This window comes from Chaetodon trifascialis, chromosome 11, assembly GCF_039877785.1.
Source record: "Chaetodon trifascialis isolate fChaTrf1 chromosome 11, fChaTrf1.hap1, whole genome shotgun sequence".
Taxonomy (NCBI): Eukaryota; Metazoa; Chordata; class Actinopteri; order Chaetodontiformes; family Chaetodontidae; genus Chaetodon; species Chaetodon trifascialis.
Window position 1 is genome coordinate 3,138,175 of NC_092066.1, and position 27,883 is coordinate 3,166,057.

At 44.5% G+C, this 27,883-nt stretch overlaps 2 protein-coding genes across 3 annotated transcripts in view; both read right to left on the reverse strand.

The window, feature by feature from the left end:
- Positions 1–3,839, reverse strand: part of LOC139338852 (enhancer of polycomb homolog 1-like) — a 30,786-nt gene extending 26,947 nt beyond the window's left edge. The window contains exons 1-2 of one of the 2 annotated variants that reach the window (XM_070974138.1): positions 3,498–3,839; positions 68–168 (exon numbers count right to left, since the gene is read on the reverse strand). The gene's annotated coding sequence lies outside the window, so the exon portion shown is untranslated. The remainder of the gene's footprint in view (positions 1–67; positions 169–3,497) is intronic. The other variant, XM_070974137.1, reaches the window with a different exon arrangement.
- Positions 3,840–5,768: 1,929 nt separating this feature from the next.
- LOC139338757 (integrin beta-1-like) lies at positions 5,769–26,962 on the reverse strand. The gene is made up of 16 exons (XM_070974015.1): positions 26,650–26,962; positions 16,352–16,418; positions 15,824–15,909; positions 13,529–13,751; positions 13,188–13,358; positions 12,847–13,085; positions 12,605–12,760; positions 12,328–12,423; positions 11,955–12,044; positions 11,605–11,745; positions 11,032–11,234; positions 10,408–10,646; positions 10,100–10,322; positions 9,273–9,505; positions 8,787–8,953; positions 5,769–5,998 (listed from the first exon to the last, which is right to left on the reverse strand). The coding sequence occupies exons 2-16, from the start codon at positions 16,416–16,418 to the stop codon at positions 5,933–5,935; spliced, it is 2,400 nt and encodes a 799-aa protein (XP_070830116.1). The 5' UTR covers positions 26,650–26,962; the 3' UTR covers positions 5,769–5,932.
- Between the last annotated feature and the right edge of the window lie 921 nt (positions 26,963–27,883).

Below are 27,883 nucleotides of genomic sequence, written 5' to 3' on the forward strand. Positions count from 1 at the left end.
ACGAGCTCTTCCTTAGCACGCTACACAACAAGAGCCAAAGTTTACCAAGGTCATTTAAACATCTTACCTGTTGATGGTACTGGGTTTAGCCCGGGTCCACCCAGAGGAACCAAGGTTCTCCTTTCATCGTTAAATCCAATGACGGCATCATGAGGACCTGAGGACCAACTGACAAGAGAAACAAGGACATTTGGTCAAAACGCTGGACTTTGTGACAGCCTATGGAAACTGAAAGCTCTAAAATGAAAGAAATGAGGGCAGGGAACAATAAAACCAAGTGGCATGCAAGTCCGATTAAAACAAAACTCAACCAAGGTTTTCACTTGTTCGTTAAAAAGAGTCGTAGGAGAAGGTTGTCTGGGCGGAGCAAAGACAAAACATTTGTCCACCACCTGCTCATAATTGTCAGCAGAGCGCCTGGTCTGGCCCTCCACACCTGGCTCGCCAAAGGGACTCTCGAACTCTTATTAAGCAGACTTATTTTGTCTGCAGCTTCCAGGAAGTGACTCCATTGTCACCCGGACTTGGACCGTTCCTCATTCATCCTGGTGTTGTGGAAGCACCAGTGTTAGAGTTCTCACGGCGACATGCAAAAACACGAGGACAAACAAGCTCTGGGTGACACTGACGCTGATACATGTGTGAAACAGAGACAGGAAATGTGGGGAAAGCGATGATTAGCTGCAGTGAAGTCTGTGTTTTTGGTTACATGTTAGACGTTTTAACCTCTGCCAATTTCTAGCTTTGAAGGAAATTTCAGCAATGGAATAGAAGAACTGTAATAACTTTGGTGATCCCTTAACTCTTCATCTGGCACCACATCCAGATCAGAATTGTCCAACACCCTGAAGACCAAACACCTGCACAGCTAACAACATTCCCATCAGCTACAGCTGTAAACGTGTTTAATGCTAATAAGTGAATGTAGCATGTTAGCAGCTAAGATGGTGAACATGGTAACTAGGGGTGGGCGATATGGCCCTAAAATAATACTGCGACATTTCAGGGTATTTCTGCGATGCTCTTGACGACAGGACAAAACACAGAGCGATGCTATGCTGAGCTGATGTCTGTCTGCTTGCTTTAGGACTCAAACAGCTGTTGATCTTTCCTCAAACTCGACCAGGTGCTTCTGCTTGAGGTGCTGAAAGAAGTTTGTTCTGTTCAATCCCCTTTTGTCATTTCAGTCTCCTTCACTTCACAGAAGAAGAAGAAGAAAAGAAGAAGGAGAATCAGAGGGACAATCCCCTTCATTTGTCACAAAATTACATACATGCAACACACGCCATGCAAATTGGTGAAACTTGTCCTCCGCCTTTAACCCATCCTGGTCGTCCTTCCTCTGCAGCAGACCATGAGCAGTGTGCTGCCATCTGACCGGCGGCCGGGGACCCAGTTCCTTTTTTGTCACCATTGGTAAGGAGGTGATCTTCTTGCATGTTTTTAGTGGGGGTATTTTAAGGAGGAAACCCCAGGTGAACACGGGGAGAACATGCAAACTCCACACACAGAAAGGCCCCTTTCCTCGAGCAGCAGGCACTGAAGGCATGGTGGAGGACACGCCATCAGCGCCCACAACGGGATTCGAACTGGGACCTTCTAGCTGTGAGGCGACAGTGTTACCACTTGTGCCACCGTGCTTGTTGCCTCCCTCTTTGGAGCTAACTCCTCCACCATGGAGCCAATGGCAATGCTACATTCCCTTCGAGCTGTGCTTGTTGTTGCTGTGCGTAATGGTATGACACCATTGCATCAACAAGTTGGAATACTGCCACTGACATGATATTATTTTTCTTTTAATCATATTGAAAAAATATACCAATATTATCATGGGTGATAATGGTAACCATTATAAATGCGACACTTGAGTATGTTAGCAGGTTGGCGTTAGCATTTGGCTAAAATAGCTGCTGTGGCTAAGCAGTCGCTGATGTGGCTGTGGAGTCTTGGGGTCAACCCTGCACCTGAGTGCCTCCAGAGGTCCCTGTATCTGAGGTTCAGGTTAAATCTGAGACCCCGCCAATGTGCATTTTCTTACAACTCGACTGTAACCCGTCTCCAGAGGAAAATGTGCTGCTGTATAGAGAGCGCTCTGACAGAGAAACGAGCAAACTGGAGCATTTATTATCAGGAAGGAGCTCCATTATGCAAAGCGACCTCGAGCGCTGAGGCAAATGAACCACCACGGTAGGAATTTGAATATTAACCTGTAGGGTCCTCATAATGAGCTGTTCATCTGTTAACTTTTGTCAACATTTCTGTCCATATTTAGTGATTCCCCCCAAATCCTTTTGCTGTGTTATCAATACAGTTTCAGCAATACTGTGATGTATGTGAATGTTTCTGTTTGCCAAAAACACTTAAAATCAACATGGCTGCTAATGTAGTGATGACTCCTAAGGTTACACTAACATTAAGACGTATGGCAGATGAATGCCTGTAAATATTCCTGGTTGTGCATGTGATTAGCAGCCTGTTAATTAGAAAAAGGACAGTCGTGAGTCTGCAGTCAGGGCCTCAGTCTTCCTACTTAATGTTTGTGACCTTGAGATGTGAGCTGCTGAAAGCTTCGTAAAACCACGTAAACAGATCATCACGACCTAACAAACAGTCCTCTCATAGCTCACATAATACTCTGTGCCAGCCTACAAATGTCCCATGAGGGTGGGGTTTGTCCCATAATACCCAGAGTTTACACAATCCCAGGAAAGCCCAGGAAGCCTAACTTCTGGTACTTCTCTGATTGACCTGATACGGTAAACCAGACCCACCTGGTGGGCTTTCATCAACAATTATTAACTGAGCAGAGCACTACACCCACTCCTGGTCTCCACCAGGCAGCTCCATCCCTGGCTGGGTGCAGGTCTTCCAAACTCCATCTTTCCAGGGAGGACGAAGCAGCTACTGCCCCCTTTTAGAGACCATGTAGGGAGAGGTGGGCGTTTGGTGAAGGGGGTTAACTGTGACTTAATGCAGGGGATATGAGGGATCCGGACCCATGCAGGCCAGGGCCAAGCAATTCCCTGACAGACCACAGGAGCAACCTGGCACTGTTTAGCCACACACCCTAAGCCTATGATCCAGCAATGTTACATGATGAACCCCCCCACCCCCAGTAGGATATACTGTCAAAATGGTCTTTGAAGCTCTCATCGATGTTCACCTCCGCCTTCTGCTCTTTTCTCTCCCTGTTGGCCGGATCAGCTTTCCGACAATTCAATTTTTTTTACCAGAACAACCAATGAACTACATATTTGTTTTATACAATGAAAAACACCTCCTTTTCCTAAATCGATTAATATCACAACCTCTTTGCTTGAAGAGCTGCCAAAGTGATCAGGAACTTGTGCTTTTAGTGCTGAATTGCATCCAGCTGACCAGCCAGGAATTTGATTGCGTGTATGAAATCATCTGATGCCAGAAACACTATTCACGATGGGCCTTTCTGGCGACCATCGATTCAAGTTAAAAAACAATTACAGGAGTAAAATACTCACCGAGGCGATCGTTCAGCTCACGTCGGGGATTTCGAGACAGATGGGGAACATTTCTGCAAGTCAGAAGTTAAAAAAAACGCCAGGCAACACGACGCAGCTAGCTAGAGAAGGAGCCAACTAACATTAACGTTAGCCGCCGCTAGTTCTTCAGTTGCTTTTCGAATAAAAAGCAAACGTTCGGCCGGTATCCTGTCCGGAAGAGCCGCCGTCCGCTTTATTTCCACCTCGTCAAACAGCGTTTATCTGTCGATGAAAAGTCTGTTTTCCTGTCGATGTAAAGCAGGCTGAAACTAGAGAGGTGGCATCCAAAGTGCTACTGTTGGGGGTTAACAACTTTGCTGTAAAACACGGCCTGTGATTGGACAGACGAGGCCACCAATCACCTGTGGAGAGCTCTGGGCTTCGGGCGTCACGCGCCACAAGGGATGGAGCGAAACGTGATTGGCTGGCATGGTCACGATGAGCTCTGCTCGTTAGCTCTTAGCCGATTTTAATGCCCCGTTAAAGTCGTACAGTTACTTCTATCTGTTTGTTGTTTTCAGCCCAGGATCCAGTTTCCACTCGATACTCCTTCTCAAACTCGCTTCTCTGTGAATGGTTGTTTCTTTATGTGAATTTCTGTGTTTTACGGGGAAAATGGGCGTGTAGGACACATCGACGGACCACCTCGGAATGTGCATGACAAATCCCTTTAACAGCGCCACAGTGTCAGTGTCACGTTAGTGTAGTTCAGCTCATAGTCAGCAGGGAAAAACATGGCCAAAATAACTTTATTCCACATGATCAGAAGGTTTTCTCCAAGTCTGATACAAAAAGAGAAACACATCTCAAACAACTTTGCTGTTTTCAGATGGACTCCTGCAGCTAACTACTACAGAAGATGCCACGCTATTATTAAATTATTACTTGTGTTAACAAGTTTGACATCATGGTACTTGTAAACAACATCACTGGAAACTATAGCTATTTATATATTTAGTGCCAGACATGAGCAAACAGCATTTTAACTGTTCATGTGGTTGATGAGTGGACAGTTTCCACTGTTTCCATTTGTGAGGATGAGGAAGGCGTGAATCAATAACCAGCTTCATCATTTATCCTGAGCTTTGCTGACGGACACGAGCAGACAATCTGTTCACATACCAGCTCAGAGTTTCCCCATCAGGTTGATACACATTAAAAACTGGTTATAGGAGAGCTATGGAGACACACTGGACACACCAGTGAGCAGAACAACAAATCACAATAATCCTTTTTACAATATAGGGGTCATTAGTTGTCAACATTTATTCAATAAATAATTTCAGAAATACAGAATTGCAAATGTGAATGTGTTGAAATTAAAAAAAGGCACTTAAAAACAAAGGCGAGAGGTGTAACTTCTTTTCTTTACAAAACCCCCAAATTCTACAGATCTAGAGTTCATTCCCGTACCACTGATTTCCCAAAGTAAACGACATGGTCACCATTTCTTTTCAATAAAAAACGTTTGATCGAGGTACCAAAAGAGTTCAGTGGAATTGCTGACATACAGAAAAAAAATGGACCCTTCTCCAATTCATATCCTAGAAATAAAACAATGAATTACAAGCAAATTTAGTTAGAAAATAAGGCAGGTTTACGTGTATTTGGCATTGCTGTGAAGAATTAAGGACCTGAGTTGGCTTTAAATTAAGAAAGCAAAAACCTGGAGCCAAACAGTAACACTACTGTACACTGACGTCCTTGAATCTACAAAGATGCTTTTCAATTGATTGTTCAGATGGATTAAGTCACTCTGAGAAAACATACAACCACCCTCAATCCTGGTCTGTGAATACAAATATGGCTTAACACCCAAATCCAAACATACTGTACACATTTCACTGCTACCGCACCACATCTGAAGAGTTTCAATCCAGAGGCATTTAAGAAGAGTCTAAGGGATCACAGACATTAAGACCTCTGACCTTCTGAAGCTCAGCTGTGCTGCTGAAACACGGGCTGATAGATTGTACCCCGTTAAACATCGTACACATGGGTATTTAGAGAGGAACTCTTCACTTGTTGCCCATTATCAACATCCGATTCAACCATCAACAAAGCACCGATGGCTTGCTGGTTCTAGAAAAAAGGCACAGCTCGGTTTTCCGTTACCTTGCCCGTCCTGTGGCGCAAACACTACAAATCAGTTCAACACATTCTCTCAGAAACAAAAGAAACAAAACCCCACATTTATACAGACTGTACACGTTTGAGACGATGCATAGAAAATAAAAACACGTTAGTAAAACAAACTGAAATAGTGGCAAAATGCATTGCTATCATTTGGTGGCTACAATAACGACAAACAAACCAACAGTGAGAGCGTTATAAAACCCGCCCCCACACCCCCCGCCCTCCATTCGGCCCGTTTCCTTTCCATACAGTGTTGGAACAATGGAGGCAGAGCTCCATCATTTGCCCTCGTACTTTGGATTGACGACAGTTGTTACGGCACTTCTGTAGATGGGATTCTCACCCTGAGAAACAGAGAAGAACAAGTGTGAGTACATCAGTGAACTTTGAGGGATCAGGTTAACAAATCCAAGTCAAACCTTCTGTGGAGTCACATGAACACCATTTTGATGGCCTAACAGTGAATTCAGCATCTCACGCTGCACAGTGTAACAGCAAACGAGATGAGCCAGCATCGACCCAGCGGCCATACTGTTTGTTTGTCTCAGCGTTTGGCTGGAGGCAACAGTTTGGTCAAACACGTCATGTGAACTGCGATCTGACACTGCTGCTACGGTTTTAGCAGCTTGAGTCTGACTGCTGCAGTCAAGTGAAAGGTGTCAGATGGCCACTCTGTGTTTTCTGACCCTTAATGACTGCAGTCTGCAGAGTACTGAAATGACGAGCCCTCTGTAAGAGCTCCTGCCCCCTGGAGGGGACACTGGAGGGGACACTGGAGGGGACACTGGAGTTCATTGTTGCAGAGCACGTGGGGTCAAGCCGAGCAGACGCTGTCTGGATTCGTCCTGATTTTAGCCCACAGTCTGATGCTGAGGTCACAGCACCTTATTAATTACCTGAATGATCAACGGTTTGGCTCTTGGACGACTGGTTGGGTTTCTGGCAGGTCGTCTGTCTGCACTTTGAGCCGTTCCACAGTCTGATCTCCATCATGATTGCTGTCTAAAGATCTGTTACAAACTGTTGGGAGCTTGTTTTAAGGGCTAAAACTGTGTGACTGAGACATAAAACTCAACTTCAGATCAGACTGCACCTCCAGCTTTTTTCTATTTACGTTCCTTCGTAGTAGAGCTGCACAAACTAAACTGCCTTCCTCTCTTCATGTCAGTGTTGAGCATACGTTCATCTTGTTTGAATAATCTTTATTGCAGCTGTCACTGGACAAAACTGACCAGAGGTTCCATGTTTACACTCAGTGCGAGCTTCACCTTGTGGCCGGTCACTGATCTGTACTGTGTGAGCATGAAAGGTGATTAAAACCTGTGGCATGAGTTAACACAACGTTCAAGACGAATAAAAATGCAGTGTCCTTATTTCAGCTGTGCCGTTGAAATAGTACTGAAATTGGGATTAACATGACTGAACGGCATATTGCCTACTTCACATAAAGACGTGAATTTCAGAGCCGAGAGAACATAAATCAGCATTCTTCAGTTCAGAGTCAGACAGATGTCCAGTAAATAGTGGTTAGCCACTACTAATGACAGTAAAGCAACAAAACACCCCGCAGTCAGCTGTTTACAGAGATTATGATGGAGGCAGGAGGTGCAGAGCACAGCCAGGAAGTGTCAGTAGCACCAAAGTCGCCATAATCACATGACGAAAAGAACAGGGAGGGCGGGGGGTGTTTTAACTCTCACAAATCCTTCATCTTCTCTCTGAAAGCTTTTCCTCTCAGTAGTGGAACTAGAACATACAGATAAAACCTTCAAATCCAGCCAGAGGTTGAACTCATTCATCTGAAGTGTGTGGGAACATTAATCTGCAGTTTTGTGTCAGAAATTCACCAAATTCCAAACACATTGTTGTTACTGGACAGACACATGGGGATCTAAATGAGAGAAAACTATAAATAAAATTATTGTGTTACTTGTTTGTTAGTTGTTACTTTGTGACTATTAACAGTTTGTCTTCTGAAAATTTGGCCAACATCATGGAAAAACACACCAGATCACACCAACTCTGGCAGTCACTGCATGCTGATTTCACTCCATGCAGTCAGCACGTCTCTCATTTCACTGCAGCCCAACATGAAGTCAGTCGAGGAGTAAAACTGCACGGCCCAGAGAAAGTACATGCAGGTACACAAAGCCAGCAGGTGATACAAACTTCCACCTAAAGAGCGGCGCCTTTGTTCCCATAGCTGGGATTCTGGAACTGGTTTATAGGACTCTTGTAAATAGGGTTCCCTTGCTAACATGGAGAAGGAAAAGGGGGAAGAGATGAAGAAGAGATGAAGACAAGCAGGAAAAAGCAGCGTAAAGGACAGACAAAAGAAAATGTTCAGCACAGGGCAGAACAGGTCAGACAGAATATCTGGAACAGCAGAAATGAGACGTTTCTGTGTGATGGAAAGTATCTGTACTTCTCAAATTCCTCTTCTTTGCACGAGGTCTTTCCTACTTCCTGTGTTATTTGTAAAATTACAGCAGGACATCTTATTTTCTGCAGTTTTGTGAGCAGAAAACTGTTAATGAAGATCAGACTGGCTTACCACAAACTGTGAAAGCAGCACAAGCTCTCTTGCATGTTTAAGACACACGAGATAATGCAAAACGATCAAAGATACTTTTTAACAGAGTTTTTCTACTTAAGTAAAAAAGTAACTCATTACGTTTACATTTCCCACAAAAACAGCCTGTGAATGTTGGCTTCCTCCTGACGGGCCGTAAACACTGCAGCTGTGACTTCCACAGCGGCGGTGGAGCTTTCCATCAGTGGTCACCCAGCAGTCCTCTCTCTGCTTCATTGCCTTTTATGGTCATGCAGTTGTACCATGTGGACAGCGAGAGGCAGCACCGTCAGCTGAGGGGAGGCCGCTCCCTCAGTGGAGAAAGACTGAACAAACCTGCACGGAGGTTAATCAAGGACAGAGCTGGAGATCGTCTCTGATGGTGCTCTTCAGATCAGGGATCTTCCAGCTTACTCTGGCTTAAATCTCTTTTCTGTTTCCACACCTGCTGGACTTTTTCCTGCTGATTACTTCTGACGCGTCCTCACATCCCTAAATGCCCCAGAGCAGCAGAAAAGATAAAGCCTGCTCCCCACATAAAGCTCCAATGGCTGACTCACCGTGTCCCACTTGGCGTTCATCTTCTCCTTCTCAAACTTGGCAAACTCTCGGCGGTCGTGGATGATCATGAGCAGTTTCCAGATGAGCAGCAGGGCGAGGCCAATGAGAACGATGCCCGCCACCACACCTGCCACAATGGGGATGATGTCAGGTCCTGCTGGGCACTCTGAAACAGAGAAAATGCAAAGAAAACAAATGAAATCCATCATTGAAGTTTAGAAAAATGACATTAAATGATGAGAAAAAGGGACAAAATGACAGAACAGAGGTGACAGATCTAAACCAAGCAAGTGAGCTGTGGAGTTTTGTTTAAGACAAAGTTCTGTTCACATTTAATGTTTACAAAATGGACTGCGCCAAACAACTGTGTTGAATGCATTTCCATCCTCATCACTGATTTATGCTGGTGCGTTGCTGCTTTTCTAGCATGCCCAGGTTTCAATGTTTGATATTACTTCATGCAAAATGTAGCAGTCAAATCATACCCAGCGTGTCCACCACATAGACCTCCTTGGTGTCGTTCCTGATGGCGTAGGTGTAGTAGAACCAGCAGTCGTTGGCGTCTCGCTCTTTGCAGTGAGTCAGTGGGAAGCTCTGGTCCGTTGGCTGAGGCAGCTTGTCGCGATCCTTCACCTTGATCAGCTGGAAGTAGCTGCAGTCACGCTCACACGTATCCTTCTTCTCACCAGCCGTGAAAGCTCGGCACTGCACGCAATCTCTGCGAAAACACAGACGGAGGGTCAAATCACTCGCCATGTTGATTTCTATCCGCTGAGTCCCAGCATGCATTGGTGGAAGCAGAGAAACATTGCGACTCTAAGCAAACTACATGTCTGTGGATGATGCAGAGTTTAGAAATACTCAGGACATGAAACCAAAAATAAAGTCTGTTTAAGTGTTCAGTGTATGTTTCAAAGAAGCATAAATATGTGGAGGGAAATAATGAATCTTTACTTTTTTTCCATTTATTTGTTGGACTTTAAGTAATCAAATTTAAACATACTGAGTCTGAAAGATAGTGGAATGTGCCTAGAATATGCAGTATCTACAGATTTCAGTGTTAACTATAGAATATGCACTGGCCCCAGACAGCTAAAAATCCCAAATCCCCAGAAAAACATACAACCTCAGCACCATCAGTGGTTGCTAAGGCCCTTCCCAGAGGAGAAACATATGAACATTTAGAATGAAGTGCGTTTCATGAGGAGTTAACAAGGCAATTAAACTTGTTTTAGTTTGGTGAAAAACAGAAACTTAAAGTCTGGGCTGACGGTGGCCTGCGGGGAAATGTTCACACACGGCTCACGCTCACTTGTGCTCGGCGCAGACGCCGGGGCAGGTGGGACAGATCTCGCAGGTTGGACCCTGGAATTTGGGGTTAGTGCATTTGCAGATTCCACATTCGCAAGTGCCGCGGCCGTTACAGATCTGCCCGTTCTTGGCGAGGCAGGTGGAGGTCTCCAGGGAGCAGTCGCATGCGCTGCCCGTGTAGTTGGCGTCACAGATGCACTTCCTGCATTCGCAGCGGCCGTGTCCTGGAAAAACACGGGCAATGAGTGGCTGCAGAGTTGACCATAAAACTTGTGCGAGTCTGTCAAACGACTGGATTTCCACACTCACCTCCGCAGAGCTTGTTGTTGGAGCGGTCGCAGTTGAAGTTGTCGCACTCGCAGTACTTGCCGCTGTAGATCTCTGCGGGATTCTCTCGCTTCTTGCACTCGCAGGTGCCGCAGACACAGTCGCCGTTGTTGCTGCAGATATCCGTGCCGTTGTCTTTTCGGCAGTTGGCGTCCAGGTCCTCCGTCCGCACTTCGTCTTTGCTGCACTCGCAGAGACGCCCGATCCGGCCTTCATTACACCTGACACACACACACAGACAGACAAAAAAACCTTTTCAGTAAAAATGTGTCATCAAAGTCCAACAGCATGAGCAGAGTGTGATTCAACAAGGCAAAAAGCGTATACTTAATGTTTGGGAGGTGAAGGACACTGGTCTGAACCATGAGAAGCACAAAACACAGAGCTCTCCTCATTTATTGAACCACGCAGAAGAAGAACGAGGAAGCACAAACAGCTTTTCATAGACTTCATCACTGCACCTGGTGCTTTTTTTATAAGCAGTTCCCTTTTCTGCTTGAAGAGTTACAGCTGTGGTTGGGAACTGAAAACCCTGAGACCTTTAAGGCTCTGCGGTGCACAGTTCAGCAGTTCTGATCTCGTGAATCTTTCCGGCTGAATACTTACTTGCAGGCTCCGCACTCGAAGGTCCCGTTGCCCTCGAAGCACTTCTTACTGTTGGGCTCTCCCTCTGTGGCGCACTGGCAGTCACAGATGAAGTTCAGAACGACCTCCACCTCCTCTGTGAAGCCCAGTGGTTTGATTTTAATGGTCTCAGACTTGCCATGCGATGGACACTTCTGGGATTCAATGGAAATCTTGAAAGACACCTGGAAACCAGAGAAGAGTTCACAGGGTCATCAAAGCTGTGAGAGGAGGCTCTGAAGCTCACTGCCCCATGTTTCAGACATGACGATGACTATTAGCTTGTGATGCATCTCTCATTTACTCTTCAGTTTCCAGTAGGAGACGCTAATGTAGGAAGAAGGACATAGTTGTTTACCAGCTGCACACCCCAGAAACAGGATGTCCAGGCTCAACGGTTAACGCTGCTGCCAGTGACTGACTTGCACCACTTGTGTTGTGGTAGCAAAGTGGGAAACACGTTGCCATCTGGGGGCCCCATGAGTTGAGACGTTTTTTCAGTTCGATCATTTTCATACGTGTAAACAATCTGCAACAAAAAAACATGATATCCACCTCGTCTCCAATGGAGATGTTGGAGCACTTCCTGCCGTTCTCCCCTGTTCCCTCCACTCCGTTCTTACAGATGGACTTGTAGGTGATGGAAACTCCCTCTGGTAGCCTGCCGTTTTCCAGAATGACCTCAGATGACAAAGACTGTCCAAAATAAGAGAGACGGTCACTACAGGCAGTGCTCCTCTATGCATGGAAGCCTTTTCCATGCAGAAACCCAGCTGCTGCTGGGCAGGACATCTTACACTTCCTGGTCTCACTAATGCATACAGTGTGTTAAAGAGCAGCCTGGTTACTGAAACCTGAGCGTGTTATCTCTTAACGGCAGGGACAGACGGCGCAGTTTGACTCACATTGTAAGCATCAATAATGAGCTTGATCACGTTGCTGGAGTTGGAGGACAGCGTGCCAACAGCTGATTTAGGAATAAGATTCTTCAACTCCTGAAGGAGACACAAAGGTGGAAGGTAAGAACAGAGTGAACAAATGTTAAATATGTATCTCCTCTAAATATCTATCATCTCTATCTGTGTTGGCATTCCTGATAAAATGCTGTATGTAGTTACTGCCGATGCAAAGGAACATTTCCTACTGCTGCAGTGTCACAGTAAAAACTTTTCACTGGCAAAACAGGAGTTGGTGTTTATTCTGAAAGAGTCAGAGGAAATGCAGTGTGTTGACTGACATCCTGCCACTTTAAGCATGTACAGAAAACCCAAAGTTCACCTTGTAAACGGGCTGAAATTCCTCAGTGACGGCAAAGATGGTCTGGATGTTGTGGTCACTCAGTTTCTGAACCAGATGTGCGATGGAGGGGTAGTCCTACCGAAGGATCACCGACAGACAGAAACAAACACACACGCTTATTAAAATTCAGCGGATATTTCAAATCCCAGACTGTGTGGACCAAAGTGGAAAGAAACAAATCTTCACATCAATGAGAAACTGGCTCACGTGCTCTCTCTGGATACACTGTGCATATTAAAAATGATAAACGACATACGTAGTAGTGGCTCATGGTGTACATGTTGTTCTCCAGGTGACACCTCCCATCGTTGGGCAGCACGATGCCACCCAGTTTGCCATCACCGGCGAAGTGGAAACCAGCATCGGTGGAAAACACCAGCAGACGGGTCACGTTCCTCCAGCCGATTTGCTCCTGGGAAGACGAAGAGCCTTCTTATTAATATTTCACGCATTTACAAGATGCTCACCAACAACGAGAAACCGTTGAGCCCCTCTTACCTCACAGACTGCCACCTGCATGATGGCATCGAAGCCCCCCTCTGGAGAGTCCAGGTTTCCTGAGATCTGCTGCTGGCTGACCAACCGGTTGAACTCGTCCCCCTTGTCCGTCAGCTTCAGGACGTTCTTGTAACTGAAGGGGCTGGTGCAGTTCTGGTTCCCTGTGCAGGGGTTGATGAGCCTGGCTGGCGTGGTGCTGATGTAAGGCATGACCGTCTTTTCCACAAATGAGCCGAAACCTGGAAGGAGAATACATTTTATTCAGGATTGAAGAAGCGTTGAAAAAACTACAGCTTGTCTGCTGGTTAGCATCCTTTTACTGGGAGCCAGGTTTTCCTTACCAATCCTGAAATCTGAGGTGATCTCCTGCATTTCCCTCATGAGGTCAGTACCAAGGTTCTTCACGTTTTCCAAATCATCTTTCATGGAGAAGGAGAGGTCCATAAGGTAGTACAGGTCGATGGGGTAGTCCTCCGCACGCTTGAACTTCAGCTCAAAGGTCTGGGGCTCACCTTAAGAGGAAAAAAATGCACATTTCAGCAGAAGAAACTGTGACAGAATAATTTTGTAATAATTTGAGGCTTTTCTGCAGAGAAAATCTGTTGAAGTCTGACATATCTAAATCTCTCCGGCTCTAGTGGCAAAACATTCAAAGGTTCAGCTACGGAAGTTGAATATTTACCAGATCTGAGCGTCAGGGTGAGTTTCTGGGGCTGGATCTGGGTGATCTGCTCAGGCTTCAGTTTTTCAGCCACGTCCTTCTTGCGGTTGGTGACGGGCTTGTTCTTGTTAATGGTGATGCCTCCACGTGGGTTCTCAACTTTGGTCGCAGCACAATTTCTCTTCTTCAGGGACTCCAGATCGTCACAGCGAGCAGACTTGGACTCCCCCACGGAGAGGAAGGTCTGTGAATTCACGCCAGAGGTTTTTGTGAGGATATTTTAAATGAATTGTATGAAAATCAGACGAAGACATCGGCCGGTGCAGGCAGTTAACAGCAGTGCTGTCATTTTCATAGGTGATGCACGGTATGTGCAGAAACATCTGGAAAGGTCCTGTAAATGTACAGGAATTTGTTGTAGTACAGTACAGTAACACAGCACATACTGACAAACACGATACAGGACCAACAGAACGTCACATAAAACCTCAGTATGTCACTGTATAACAACCACAGGCCGACAGGCTTATTCAGATAAAACAGATGGTGCCACAGTTTGCTCTGTGTTATTGTGTTATTTCAACAAATAAACTCACTAATATCTGCTGCAGATACAATTTTCAGGATCTCTGACATGAAGTCAAAGAGCGTTTTCAGCTAACGAGGCCTCTGGAATCAATCCATCCAACTGTCTGTTTTTTGGGCCGCTGTTGTCAGGAAGCAGGAGCCGAGGAGAGACAGACAAGTGGGAGGCCTGGCCGAGATTTCAGATTGGATGCACATGAGATCCCACAAGGCAGAGTGGAGGAGAACTTGAGACAATGATCTCAGTCAAAACAAAAATAGTGCTTTGACCTAATTCTTTCAAAACCACATGACCCTCAGAGGCCTTTTCTCCTCCCATGCATCTTCTCGCCATACACATCAGATAAGATTTATTCGAAAGCATGAAAACCACCAACATGCAAGCCACCTGCAGTATTATTCTGAAGAAGATTAAGTCTACGGGGTGAATACAGCAAATGCTGTTCAATGGAGTAGGTGAGAAATGATCAGTTTCATCAAGCTCAACCACACAGGAAGCATCGTACACAGTGCTGTCAGCAGTGGGCAGCATACACCACATTCACTGTCTCTAGTCCAGCCAGTGAAATCACATCGTGAAATACTTCGCTGATGGAGCAGTTGGAGAGTTGTATGACTTTGACTTGATTCTGAACATGAAATTAACTCAATGATTAAACCGAATGTACTTCAGTGCTACAGACATTTCTCCATATCTGGTAAAAAGGCAAAGCAACCACTAATGACTGCACCCAAACCTGCAGTCACGTAGTGATTTCATAAGCTCAGGGGTGGATATCAGAGCGAGGAGTACAGGCACGATTTAACAGGAACGCAGCTCTGTCCTGACAGATGTCAAGCTGCCAGATGTTTTCTTTGCAGCCGTCCCTCGACATGATCTCCTCATCCTTCTGGGTTTGTGGTTTCTCACACCAATCAGTGTGTGTTTGTTAATCATGACAGAGCAGGGTCTCAACTCTCACATCACAGTATAAATATGACTTTACTGCTTGCCTTGCCATTCGTTAACATTTGCATTTGTTTGTCCTGCACTTTTCATACTCATACTGTAAATCAGTATTTTCCTGTACCGTGTTCTTTCCACTCAGTAGCACATTGTCGTCACAGAATGAATACTTGCCTTTGGTACAGAAAACATCTAATTAAACAGGATTATTGAGGCAAACCTCCCATTCTGAGACAAGAAGCAGCAGCACTCATGTTTGTAATTAATGGAGTGCTGGGGTTTACTCATCTTTGGTCAAAAGGCAGGAAAGCACAAGTTTATTAAATGTCCTAACTCTCCAGTAATACTCTGCAGTTGCTTCTACATGTTCTTATAGGCTAAATACAGATTATGTTCATTTGTATTTATAATAAGGAATAACATTTGCTTATTTCTTTAACCCGAACCCCTTTTCACACCCCTCTGGACTGCATTGGTTTGTTTTAAATAGATCTAACTCCGACTCCGTCTGTTGTCTGCAGACTTTGTGAAATGTTGGAGCTGTCAAAGCTGACACTGTTAAAATATATTCGTTATATTTATTATTAGAGATCGCATTCCATGCTCCAGATGATGACTACCAGCTGTGTTTGTTGGCTGTTTTTGTGCAATTCAACCATTAAGCAATGCTGGCACACAAACCACAGAGGAGACTGAGTGCGCCACACCCACAGTTTGAGATCTTCTCCATCATTTTTCATTCATACGATCAAAACTTCGATGGCAGCTTTACTGATCCAACTCACTTCATCTGTGCACCATCCGCATGTCTCTGCCACCTGGATGCACTCCCCACATGACTGTGCGTTTGCCTTGATGCATATGCTTCCCTCTGAAAGAGACGACACAAGTTCCTTTTAGCCCAGATGACAAAACAGAATTTCCATTAGTTCACTAACTCAAACCAGCTTCAGCTCTTGGCTGTAAATCCCAACCTCCTCCCAGTTCACAAAACCGAGCCATTCTGAGAAAAGCTCCAGGCAGCTCACCAAGAGATGACTTCACCTTGTAAAAAAAAGCCTCCCACCACTAGCTAACAGGACCCACATAGTCATTAAACCATGAATGAGGAAATGCAAGATTTGAAGGCTAGAGTGGACTGAAGAGGGCACAGAGCCCTGACAACTACCAAGTCAAACCCTGATAATCAACATATACATGAAGTGTAATAACACTGAAGCGACTGCATTGGACTGGAGGGTCTGCTAACAGCTGAAAAACATGCTACACTTTGGGCTAGCTCATATCTAACAACTGAATGTGTTTGTTCTTACCTTGCTGTGCCCAGCTGCCACCAAGGACTGCTGATAACGTTGCTATTAAAAGTAACCGAGGATCCATCTGTAACGAGAAAAAACCGACAAAGTCAGAGCTGGAAGCTGAAACCAGAGAGATCATCAACATGAAAGCAAAGGATCCAGATTTAATGCTCGACACATTTCTCCAAAGTCAATCAGGCTTCTTTGTGTCTTGTGTCAGCAACAGAAACACAAGATAGTGTGTTTTGTGTGTGTGTGTGTGTGTGTGTGTGTGTGTGTGTGTGTGTGTGTGTGTGTGTGTGTGTGTGTGTGTGAGACAGTCACATGTATTCTGTTAGATGTTTAATGTGGCACAGAGCTGTTAAAAAAACATCTGAAGCGATCCATATCTGAGAAGTGTGATCACACATCTACTAAACGTGCATGGGGAACAAAAGCTTGGGGTTTTTTTTGCCAATTGATGAAGTATTTACATTTTAATATGTGACACAGCTGAACAGTAGATATGAAGTCCATCTACGTGTAGTCTACTACCCAGTGTACCATTAATACATCAATTCCCCTTTGAAAAGGTTCTCTTGAAAAAATAGTTTTAATTGTAATGAGACCACTATGATGAATACATTTAGATTAAAAACAGACTCTTCGATGTCGTCTTCCTAACAGTAGTCACGGCGTGTGTTTATTAGGCTCTCTCTTGACGCTGAGGTGAAATACCTCCGTTACCGTTAGGCAGCAGAAGGGAGGAGTGATTTTCATTTGCCTATTCCATATATGGAGGAATGATTTGCCCACACTCAGCTGGCGTCAGCTGCCATGAACCACCATACTACATACTTGCCTCTGACTGTGGTTTGGAAACTTTCGTGCTGCTTGTTATAGGCCTATGTTAGCTGTTAGCGGTTATCTTGACAGGACATTTCAGATAAGATGATAAGTCTCAACAAGAGAAAGACAGAGAAGCTTGAGGGGACGTAATAAAAATGTTGCGTAAAGGAGAATAGTCATATTTACAGTTAAGGTGTTCAGTCTGATCCAAAGTGACTCATAATGAGTCCAACAGCAGGCTTGTAATGACTGTAACAGAGCACCAGCACAGGATTTAATACTAAAATGAGCGACATTTCAAGCTGCCACAGAATGCAAACCGGGGAGGAATAACTGTGGTTCATTAAGCAGCCCTATGATGCCTCTGTACCACACTGAGCTAAGCTGCTAAGCATTAACCAACCAACCACAACACCAAAAACAGGCCTAAACAAACATCAAACTCTCCAAAGAGGCTTCAGATTGTTAGCTTGTCAGCAACTTGGAAACAGTCTGACGGTGGGTCAACAAGCTAAGATCACAACTCTGTAACAGCTAACAGATAAAAGAGGTTGGTGAGTTCACGTGTGTGTGCATGGGCCCATATTTGGTCAAGCTGCCTCCTCCTGAAACTCTGCCATCTCCTACAACCCCAGTGACACACTTCCTTCACTGTCTGCCAGATCCTCATACTTACAAAGTCAGACCAACTTTCTGTGTATTTGCCCCAGTTTGACATACAGAGGAAATCAGGCACTTCTGACGGTAGCTAAGTCAACAGCCGTGTCCTGAAATAGTCTGTCCCTGCTGGATATCATTAAGCTGATTTGCAAATTTATATAAGTGGCGATGGATAAAAGCGCCATTTTAATTTAGTCTACTCAAGAACATTTTCAGAGTAAACTATGAGTGACGCAGAGGTAAAACTGGAGACTGTACAGTATTCAGTAGGTGCTCTGTGAAAAGGTGTAATACGTTGGCAGCAGTGATGTGGGTCAGAGGGTAGTGGCATCTGCAAAAAAAACCCACATCCTGTGCAAAGCAGCCCAATGACCATCTGAAATGCAAGTTTCCCTTGAAGTGCTTCAGTGATAGTTATCTGTACAGCTGCTTAGATGCTCATACAAAAAATGAAAAAAGCCTGACGTGTGACAGAAAAAGCAGAACATAATGTGACTTTTCTTCACATTTTTAGGGTGCCTGTAAACATCTGGCTGGAGCAACAGATGGGAATTATTTTCTGTTGATTTCTGTCTGTAGACCAATAAGCACTGTCCCATTTAAATATACTAACTGAACCCCGACACAAAGAAGAACTTGTGGCAAGAGGGACGAAAACATCTGACACGCAACATACCCAGCACGATGCTTAACAGAATCCAAGCTAACACCAACTGCAAAGACTTTCTACACTATTGGGGCTCCTCCCCAACATTCCTGAAGACCAGCTTTGTTTACCGCTCTGGGCCTCATCCTGCACAGGGCTGAAAACTGCAGAGAGCTGACAGATTGGGAGGCATTCGGGGTCTCCAATGCCTGTGTGCCACATAATGGCATTATGGGAGCACTGGCATGTCGAAAACGACACATCGAGGAGAATCTCTCTCAACCCATCAGCTTTTCCTTATTTGCATTGACTCCTTTGTTACCACCACTGCATTCAGTCTCACTACATTCAGCTTCAAAGCATAAAGGACAGCTGAGGGGCGCTCAACAGGAAAAGCTGAATTATCGTTTGACCATTAGAGGAGGAGACTTGTTCTGTAGAAATGGCGGGACATAAAAGACGGCGATGCTTCCACCCACTGAGCGTCACAGCTGATAAGAGCCAATAGCAACTTGGCCCAGACACCAATGAGGTGTAGTCTATAACAGCCTGTTATAAAACTGCTCCTCGTAGCTGTGAAACTAGATAAAAGATAAAAGAACGCAAACTAATATGTGGTGAACTGAAAATAGACAGGAGTCAAAGTCTCTCAGTCAGTCAGACTCACTTAACAAGTACACACATTTCTGTCTTCAGCACAGAGTGCAGCATTTCTAATCAATCGTCCCTTTCATGCATTGGATGGGGGATTCCTGAATGAACTCTTCCAGCGAAGGTCTGTCTGGGTTTGTCACTCACTCCCCTACCGCCTCCACCAGAGACCACATTTCCTCCAACGCCAGACAATTTACCTTTTCACTCCTGAACAGAACAGCACGGCAACATCTACCAGCTGTGTCTCATTAATGCTGTTTGGAGGAACACGGCTGAAGCCCCCACATTTTATCTGCCCCACATATCAGCTGAGAAAAATCAGTTGACTCGACACGTGAGGCTGTGCCACTTTCTCGCTCACAGTCAGGGACGATACCGACGAAGGCCAGAGATTGTGAATCAGTCCTGGGAAACGGCCTCTTAGGGCAAAGCTGATGACTGTAAGTGGCAGATGAACTAAGTGTTACATGATGAACAAAAGCACAACTGCTGAGTAGACAAGATGTTTAGAAAGTCACACAAAGTCTTGTTTACTTTTCTTTTACACAGTCTTGGTCTAATCCTCCTCCTCTCTGAACTCCCCTCCTCTGTCGTCAAGCAGAAACTATGGCCGATGAGCAGTCGCGATGACAGACCTGAGAGCCTAATATTTACACTACCAGGAGCACAGTGCGTCCAATCGTGACTTTGTATGGTCAGGCCGGAGGAGGCAGAGACAGTGCATGCTTTGTGTTTGTGATGCTGAATGTCAGCGTCACAATTTTTCATTTGCAATTCTGTTAATAATACCCTGAGCTGTGTCCGACACGAGCACGCGACTGAGACAGTGGTTTGGACTGGAATGTCTCAAATATGGCTGTGTGGGACTGTAATAACACAAAGCAGGGCCTTAGTGAGTAAGAGCTTACATACTCCTCTAATTTTCTATAGAGATAATAGGTTTAAGGCTGCAGTCAGCAGTATGCGACTTATACATAATCATACTGTCAGCTCAAATCACAAAGTGCAGCTGTGGAGCTGCGAGGACACCCAGAGACCTTTAAAATTACCCAAATGTGAAAAGGCTTCGCTCCACAAACCAAACAATTAATGTGTTAATTGATTAGTCAATCATGAAAAACATAGCAGGAAACTATTTTACTGATGGATTATGGGTTTCAGTGTTCTTTTTCTTTAGTCATATATGATGATAAACTGAATATCTTTGGGTTGTAGACTGATGCTTGGAGAAAACCACTAATGTTACGACCCCCACGTAAGGCTCTAAGAAATGACTGTGCAGATTCTGACATTTACATTTCAAGGAAAAAAACAATTTAATGGTTGATCTTTTCTCTTTGCCGCACTACAGTCATCTGTGTTCAGATCATGGCATCAACAAGCTCAAGCTACAAGACCACTTCCTATTTGTCCAGAGGCCACATACAAAACATACTGAATGATATGATGTTGTCAAGATGACTCTGGTTGGACTGAGGATATTTCAGATCTTAACTACTCACTGCACAACATACGCTGTGACCTTCCACACCTCACATCTTCCTCTTTCTCAGTGACTCAAACGGGCCTGCCGTTGTGACGTTTGTTCGCCCTGTCGGAAAAACCAGCTGTGCCAATCACAGCTTTGCAGCCTGGACTCAGAGTGGGACTGTCATCTTTCTGTGTCACCGCTGGAAAATTGGGGCAGAAAAATGCCAAAAAGTGTGGAAGACATTGACAAAGCTGCACAGGTTGTTCAAGTATTCAATTTGAAAGAAAGTAGCTCAGAGCTACCGCTAAGATAACGTCAGCAGGACAGATGTGTCACTGAATGACTGTGGCAAAATAACAACACTTCCCAAACAGAAAGTAGCTACAATGAACATGACGAATACTGAAGTTAAACTCTTTAGTGTTTTCTCTTTTTTCTACCCTTATCATGCGTCGGAGCAGTCTGAATGTGTAAACACTACCTGCTTGATAAAAATCAATACAATGGTCCAACTTTCAACACAGCAGTGTTGAAACAGACAGAAAGAAAGAAAGAAAGAAAGAAAGAAAGAAAGAAAGAAAGAAAGAAAGAAAGAAAGAAAGAAAGAAAGAAAGAAAGAAAGAAAGAACGACAAATGTTTCATAAGGAATTTCTTCCAACAGCTGCTGGGAGGTGCAGACTGAAACTCAATCCTGCTCCACGCTCCTTGTTACGGTCCACTGCCTGCCATCAGCTCCAGACGGGTCGAGGCGCTCCGATTCAATCTGCAGCCTGAAAGTACGCCTCAGGGACCAGAGCCACGCTCTCCCTGATGTCAGTCCACAGAGAGCATTCCTCCGCTCACACACGGAGATGTGCTGCAAAGAATCGACTCCCTGTGTGACAGCGACTCGACGGTGAAAGAGAGGCAGGAAGAGGGAATGACTGAGGAAGACTGCGGTACCGCAATGTTCAACCATCCTCTTATCGTGTGTACAAAAGATTCTACACTGACTTCCCACCTTCACTTAATAGAGTCTGCATCAATAACTGGGGTCAGACAGTTTTATGTTAGTCAGCCTTCTTCAATTTCCTGGGGGAAATCTCAGTATTACGTTTCTAAATATTCATCCACCCTATTGATATCAATGAGGACAAAAGGAAAAATCCTCATAAATACAGTCCTCTGCCTTATGACATCATCACGACCGACAGGATTGTTCTTTCACATTTCCCACATGAGGGTCAACATGAGGACTCTGACTCAGACTGTGCAGACGTGTCACCACTTCTTCTTCGTTTAGCCCTTCCTCTGGTCCTTGACAATGGTGCAGTAATTTACTGACTGTTACTAACTAGGTAATCTCACTAGGGAAGGCAGCTTCCTGTCGACAGGCACGGCACTATTAGCTCTATGAGGTTTTTATGTCAATTACATTTAATACCGACACAGAATTGTCCTCAGCTGAAAGCAGCCATGAGAAAAGTCTCATTAACTGGTGGTCTGTGGGCTAACGTGAGTGTCGTTCAAGTGAAAGGTGTATTATCTGATTAAGGGCAAAATATGTTGAGAAACTCTGCAGATTATCTGCTTTCCTGACGCCTCTGCAGCTCACAGAGCTTTGAACAGACAAGGCTGGTGTTGTCTTAAGGTGGAGCAAGACACATCTGTGAATGTTTAATAATCTTTAACAAAGTCCGCGCTTACACTGTGGACGACCACAGTTCGACAAACAGGCCAAATAACGTTCCTCCATAAAACACACAATTAGAAATCACTTTAAAATACAACATTTCTGCACCACCCCTCACATCCACCCCCTCCACCAGGTGTTTCCTGTTGAATATATTTTGCTGATGCATTGCTTCTCGTGCTGAACACCGGCAGAAAAAATGACAGAGCTGTCAAAACTAATGTGATTATTTAGCCTCTGATTGTCAGTAACATCAAAAATTAATGAGTGCCAATTCTAAAGACATATTAAACTAGCAGTGCAAAACACAAACAGCTGCTGCCCACAATTCTTCTCTGTGCACGCATCAGACAAATTATACTGACGGTCATTGCAAAAGCCTCCATGACTGGTCTCTCAGTGGATCCTTGTTGCGTGCGATTAGAGGTTAACCACACTGAGCATCACTAACACTGATGTTTGCTTCACTTTCTACTCATTGAGAGGGAAGTGCACACTGAGGCGACTTGTATCAGCACGTTGTTGCTTAAATACTGTGCATCATTTCATGTATTCTCCATCTTTATCTCATACTGTGAGGCTAAACTGTAGCCAGGCAGCACTATGTCTGTTTTTCCTTGGCTCCAACTTTTTTACATGGCTTACAGGACTTTGTTAAAGGACTGTGTGTGCAAACCATGATAGTGCATGTCTCAACTCACTGTAGAAACCTGAACCACATCCTGGTGAGATCAAATTATGAGCGCTGCACTTAAGAGCCAGTGAGACACATGCAGAGAGAAAGGTGGTGTTCAACACAAGTCAGCATTGTCATGCTGGGTGGGTCATCTGGCAGTCCACAAAATAAACAGGGTCCCCATCCCCCCCAGCTCTGCTTGCCACCCGGTCAGCCATCCGGGTCCCACCTGCTGCACACAGTCCACAGTCCATTAGGTTCCCGAACAGCTCAGCAGGAGTCTAAATCCATTTCCTAAATGAAACCACACCCAGGCACCACTTTTCTCTCTAACGGGCTGCTGACGAATCAGGAAGAACATCTCACTTATGACTGCAAACGCAGCATGTTTGAAGGAAACCCAGAAATACCTCCTCTATCGAGCTAACATCTCTTTATGTTTTTGAGACAAAAACAAAGTGAAGCAACAGAAAAGGCATGTGTTCGATTTGATGGTCACGTTTTGGCCAGCTGACTATAAAAATGGTTGAGAGGATTATTAGAAATGTTAAGTGTCCTTTTCCTAAAATAAAGCATATTGCATGGCTGATATAATGTTGATAAATTTTTCGATGTGAATCATCAATGGCGGATTAATAATTAGCATCCCAGAAAGTGAAACCATGCAGCTTGACCTTTGTGTGGCAAAAAAGCAGCATGATAACATGTCGAACACGTGCTTTAACAACTGGAAATCCCACAGATCAGATTTTCAGACATGTCCGGCGCCCAGCAGATATCACGGACTCGTTCTGGAAAGAGTTAAAGTTGTTTAGTGAACTGCGAGACCTGTTTGGGGTTTGTCTGTCATATGGAGGAGATCCCAATCTCCCAAGAGGGATGAGATAACGCATTCCATCTGCACAGCTCCACACGGTGTCGTGGAAAAACTACGTCAGTGAAATATGGGGTGCTTTTCCACTTCTTTCCAACCTGAACCCAGAGTTCGCTCAGTCAGTCTGGTGACAATGTGAAAAGCTTCTGGGAAGCTGAAAGCTTCTTGAAACCTCCCACAGTCGCCTTTTAAAACAACGCCTGAGCTAGGCCTATTAAAATATACATCTTGTTCGACTTGGGTGTTTCAAAACTTTTACTTGTGACATCTTTTAGTTATGTAACTGATGAAAATGATAAGGGTTTGTGTGCTTCTTTGTGTGTGAGGTGAATTGAGGAAGTATTGTTATTGCACTTGGTGGTTGCAGTAATTAGTTTCTAATTTTGGAAATAAATGAAGGCTTAATTAAATAAAAAAAGACATAATTACAACAAACACGCACAAGCAGTTGATGCTGACCAGCTCTTATGTTCCTCAACAACCAAGCTAAGCTCTAATGTTGACTTGTGGCTAGCCTGACTAGCTAGGCTCCTCACATGCTAGCATGTAGCTTACTGGAGGAGTTGGGTCTGAGATTTACAGCACTGTGTTCAGTATACAGACAGACTAACCTATCAGAGATTACTTGAATGCATCGTTTTTGGACTCATTTGTGCAGCGGTACTAACCATTAGAGAACTCCAGATTAAGTCTATTCAGGGGCCAGACGTCTTGTCTGCGGGGAAAAGCTGACAACAATTCTTCCTCCTGTGCGCGATCATGTTTTGATTCAGGAGAGGAGGAGCTATTCACAGACGGTCTGTTGTCAATGTGTTTGTGAGAGAGAGGGAGAGAGAAAGGCGTGGACAGGCTGAGCGACTGCACTGCTCACAGCACTACAATGAAATAAGGATTTTAAACAGCACATAAATAGAAAATCAACGTGCGGCTGTCATTGTTGACACTGTGGCGGCCCGCTATAATTAAATCAATGTATGGGAAACGCTCCTCTGCTGCTGCAATGACGGAGCCACAAAGGGATAATGTTGAACCACAGTCACATATTCTCAAGCATACCCCCTCCCACATGCTTCGTCTGGCCGTCACTGGAAGCCCCGTCAGCCATGACTCATATCTGACAAGTCGGGGTAAAGGCCTGGAGTTGAGTAACGCTGAATGACCCTTCAAACTGGCCTGGACACTCCTAGTCGAGGCCGCTCGCTGTGTTTAAACAACACAACAACGTAACTAAGGGAAGTGACTCAGATCCACAGGGAGCCGGCTCAGGTCCACAGACACGTCCCCCCTCATGTCTGCAATTACCAGGCCTGGTGTATATTATCTGCATCCATGTGATCTGTATGAGATCAAAGACATATGTGTTTTCACACCTCGATACGGCGCCGTTGCTATGTCATTATGATGCTGTCTATAAGCCCACAGGCTAGTAATTAACCCAAGGCTCTTTTTTTGGCCATCTCACTAAATTAAGACTTGCAGCAAGAACTTGGTGAGCGCAGACTACCAGCTCAACAAATCAAGCTTCTCCCTCAGATTAACAAGGGAGTAAAAAAAAAACACCCCCTAAGGCTGCAATTCCTTTACAGGAAGTGAATGAGGCAGACAAGACTAATCTTGTCCAACTTACACACTGCACAGTCAACAGTCCTGAATCAGAGCTGTGGGCATGGCTGAACAAGAAACTCTAGCCTCTGGTTAACCAGTCCGGCTGCTTTAGGACTGCCATGTCTTACTGTATCCTCAACCACAGTTTACACAGCACATAATGCAGTTTGACCAGACTGGGGTCCAGCTGTGGTTTGCTTCAGGATGTTCTTTACATGTCTAACTTTGCTTTCTGAGGGCTGTCGTTTGTTTGGTTTTCCTCTTCATGTATGTTTTACCCAGAAGCGTAAATGCTCCTTCTGCATACATCCAAACACAAATGTTAAAGACATCTGCAAAAGGTTTTTGGACCAATTGAGAAAAGCCTTGTTGAGCAAATGGACGTAAGTGCTTTAACAGCATTCCTAAAGAATACCAGGTGGCTTTGAAATACAAGCTTCACTTTCCAGTCAAGGAAAAAACATCCTGGTCAGTATTTCTGACAATCAGAAGACTTCGTAAGACCACATCAAGCGCTCATTTTCTGTTACTTATTGAGCTGTTTTCAGTTTAAAAGCTATTTCTCATTCCTATAATGAAAAGACAGACATGAGGGAAGTCTCCTCAGGAGACTAGAAAAATGTCCCTGCTATGAATTTATCCTTTAGGGACTTTAAACTAAAAACAACCCACTATAGGAGCTCTGCAGCAACATGACAACTGTGCCAACGTGATTAAACACAATATTTTCAGGCAGAAAAGTCACCATAAAATCAATGCTGTGTCAATCATTACATATATTTGTCCGTTTTGAACGCCAAGTACAATCTGTGAAACCCTCTATGATAGTTTTGATGATTTGAAATCGTGTTAAAAGATATCCAGGTCAGATGAAGGGCTGTTAACTGCGCTTTAACAGCCCATACTGCCCTCTTTGGTCATTAAAGCGGCTCAATGGCCTACTTTCAGTACAAAACCCAAAGGAAGATTTATTGAGGGACCGACATGAGGTGTAGGCTCAAATATACCAACATTTCTCGTGTCATGTTGTTAAAAACCGTCTTGTGTTTGGAAACTAACACTTTCTTTCGACTGCTAGCATAGCACTTCATCGTTATCCACACCCAAAGTTTGCCCTGAAGGCATTCTTCGCTTCTCCCCCTTTTTGTGGTTCACGGTTTTCAGTCGTCCTAAACACGACAGACTGGATAAATGTGACAAATGTGGGTTAAAATAACAGCACTTACCTTATACTGATGCTATACGGGCGTTTCCGTTGATTTAGAGCAGCATTTGCCCCTCAAAAGTGTCCTCTTTAAAAGACGCTAACAGGCGAAGACTAGCTAAAACTGTTATGAGGGTCCGCTTTGTTTGACTAATAAACCGCACCGCTCCGGCGGGCAAAGCGCGTAACGTTTCCACGCGCGACACGCCAACGGTCGCTTTGCTAAAGCTAAAATTTGTTCATAAGGGCTTTGTTTAAAAAGACAAGGCGCGAGGAGTCCCGGCTCACCCGAACACGTTACCGCCGCTGGTCCGCTGCTGCTGCTGAGTCGTTTTTTTTTAAGCCCCGGTTCAACAAATCTCTTCTTCCTTAGACCCCGCCTACTCAGGAAGAGCTGCGGCGCGCAGAGGGCAAAGGAACAAACACACCGGGGAAGCGTGAACCCGTCCTCACCTCGGATGTGGTGAATGGTCGCAGTTCAACCGCGCGTGCAAGCACGAAACTAAACAACAAACATAAACAACATGTCGGAAAAAGTTGAAGAAATTCAGATAATAACATGCAGTCTGATGCATTTACGTTTGGACAGTGTGGGAGGTAACTTTACTCAAGTATTTCACTTAAGTGCAGTTTTAAGTACTTCACTTGAGCAAGGCTGGATTAACAGCTGGGCACAGCAGGTATCTGCCCAGGGCCCCGGAACTCCAGGGCCCCTAAAACTCAAGCTTTTCTGTGTGTCATTGGTTTGTGCTAATTAAACTGAAAATGTGTTCAGGAATAACCACCACTGATACGCAGCATCCGATTACAAGAGGAGGGCCTCAAGGTTGTTCCTGCTTTTACATCACTGTAAAATATGATGCGTTCATTGTTATACAGTAAATTACCCCAAAAGTATAGAAAGTTGATAAATTTAGCTTTCATAGTACTTTCATTTTTAATATTTTGAGTATATTTTGCTGATAATAATTACATAAAAATCTGTAAATGTTTACTTGTAACTGAATTTTATTACTCGGCAGTATTTCTACTCTAACTGCAGTAAAGGATCTGAATATTTCTCTCGCTCTGTGCTTTTTGTAGTATTCTTGGTCAACCACATGATCTGCTGTGTTTTCAGCTGCGAGAAATCACACATCACCTTCACTTCCTGTGCGAAGTTATGAAATTCAGTTTCAGTCATTTTCACATCAAGTTTGTCTTGTTCTCGTGCTGAGCAGCCTCACAGGTGCGAAATCGTGGTTCTGGTTTTGACG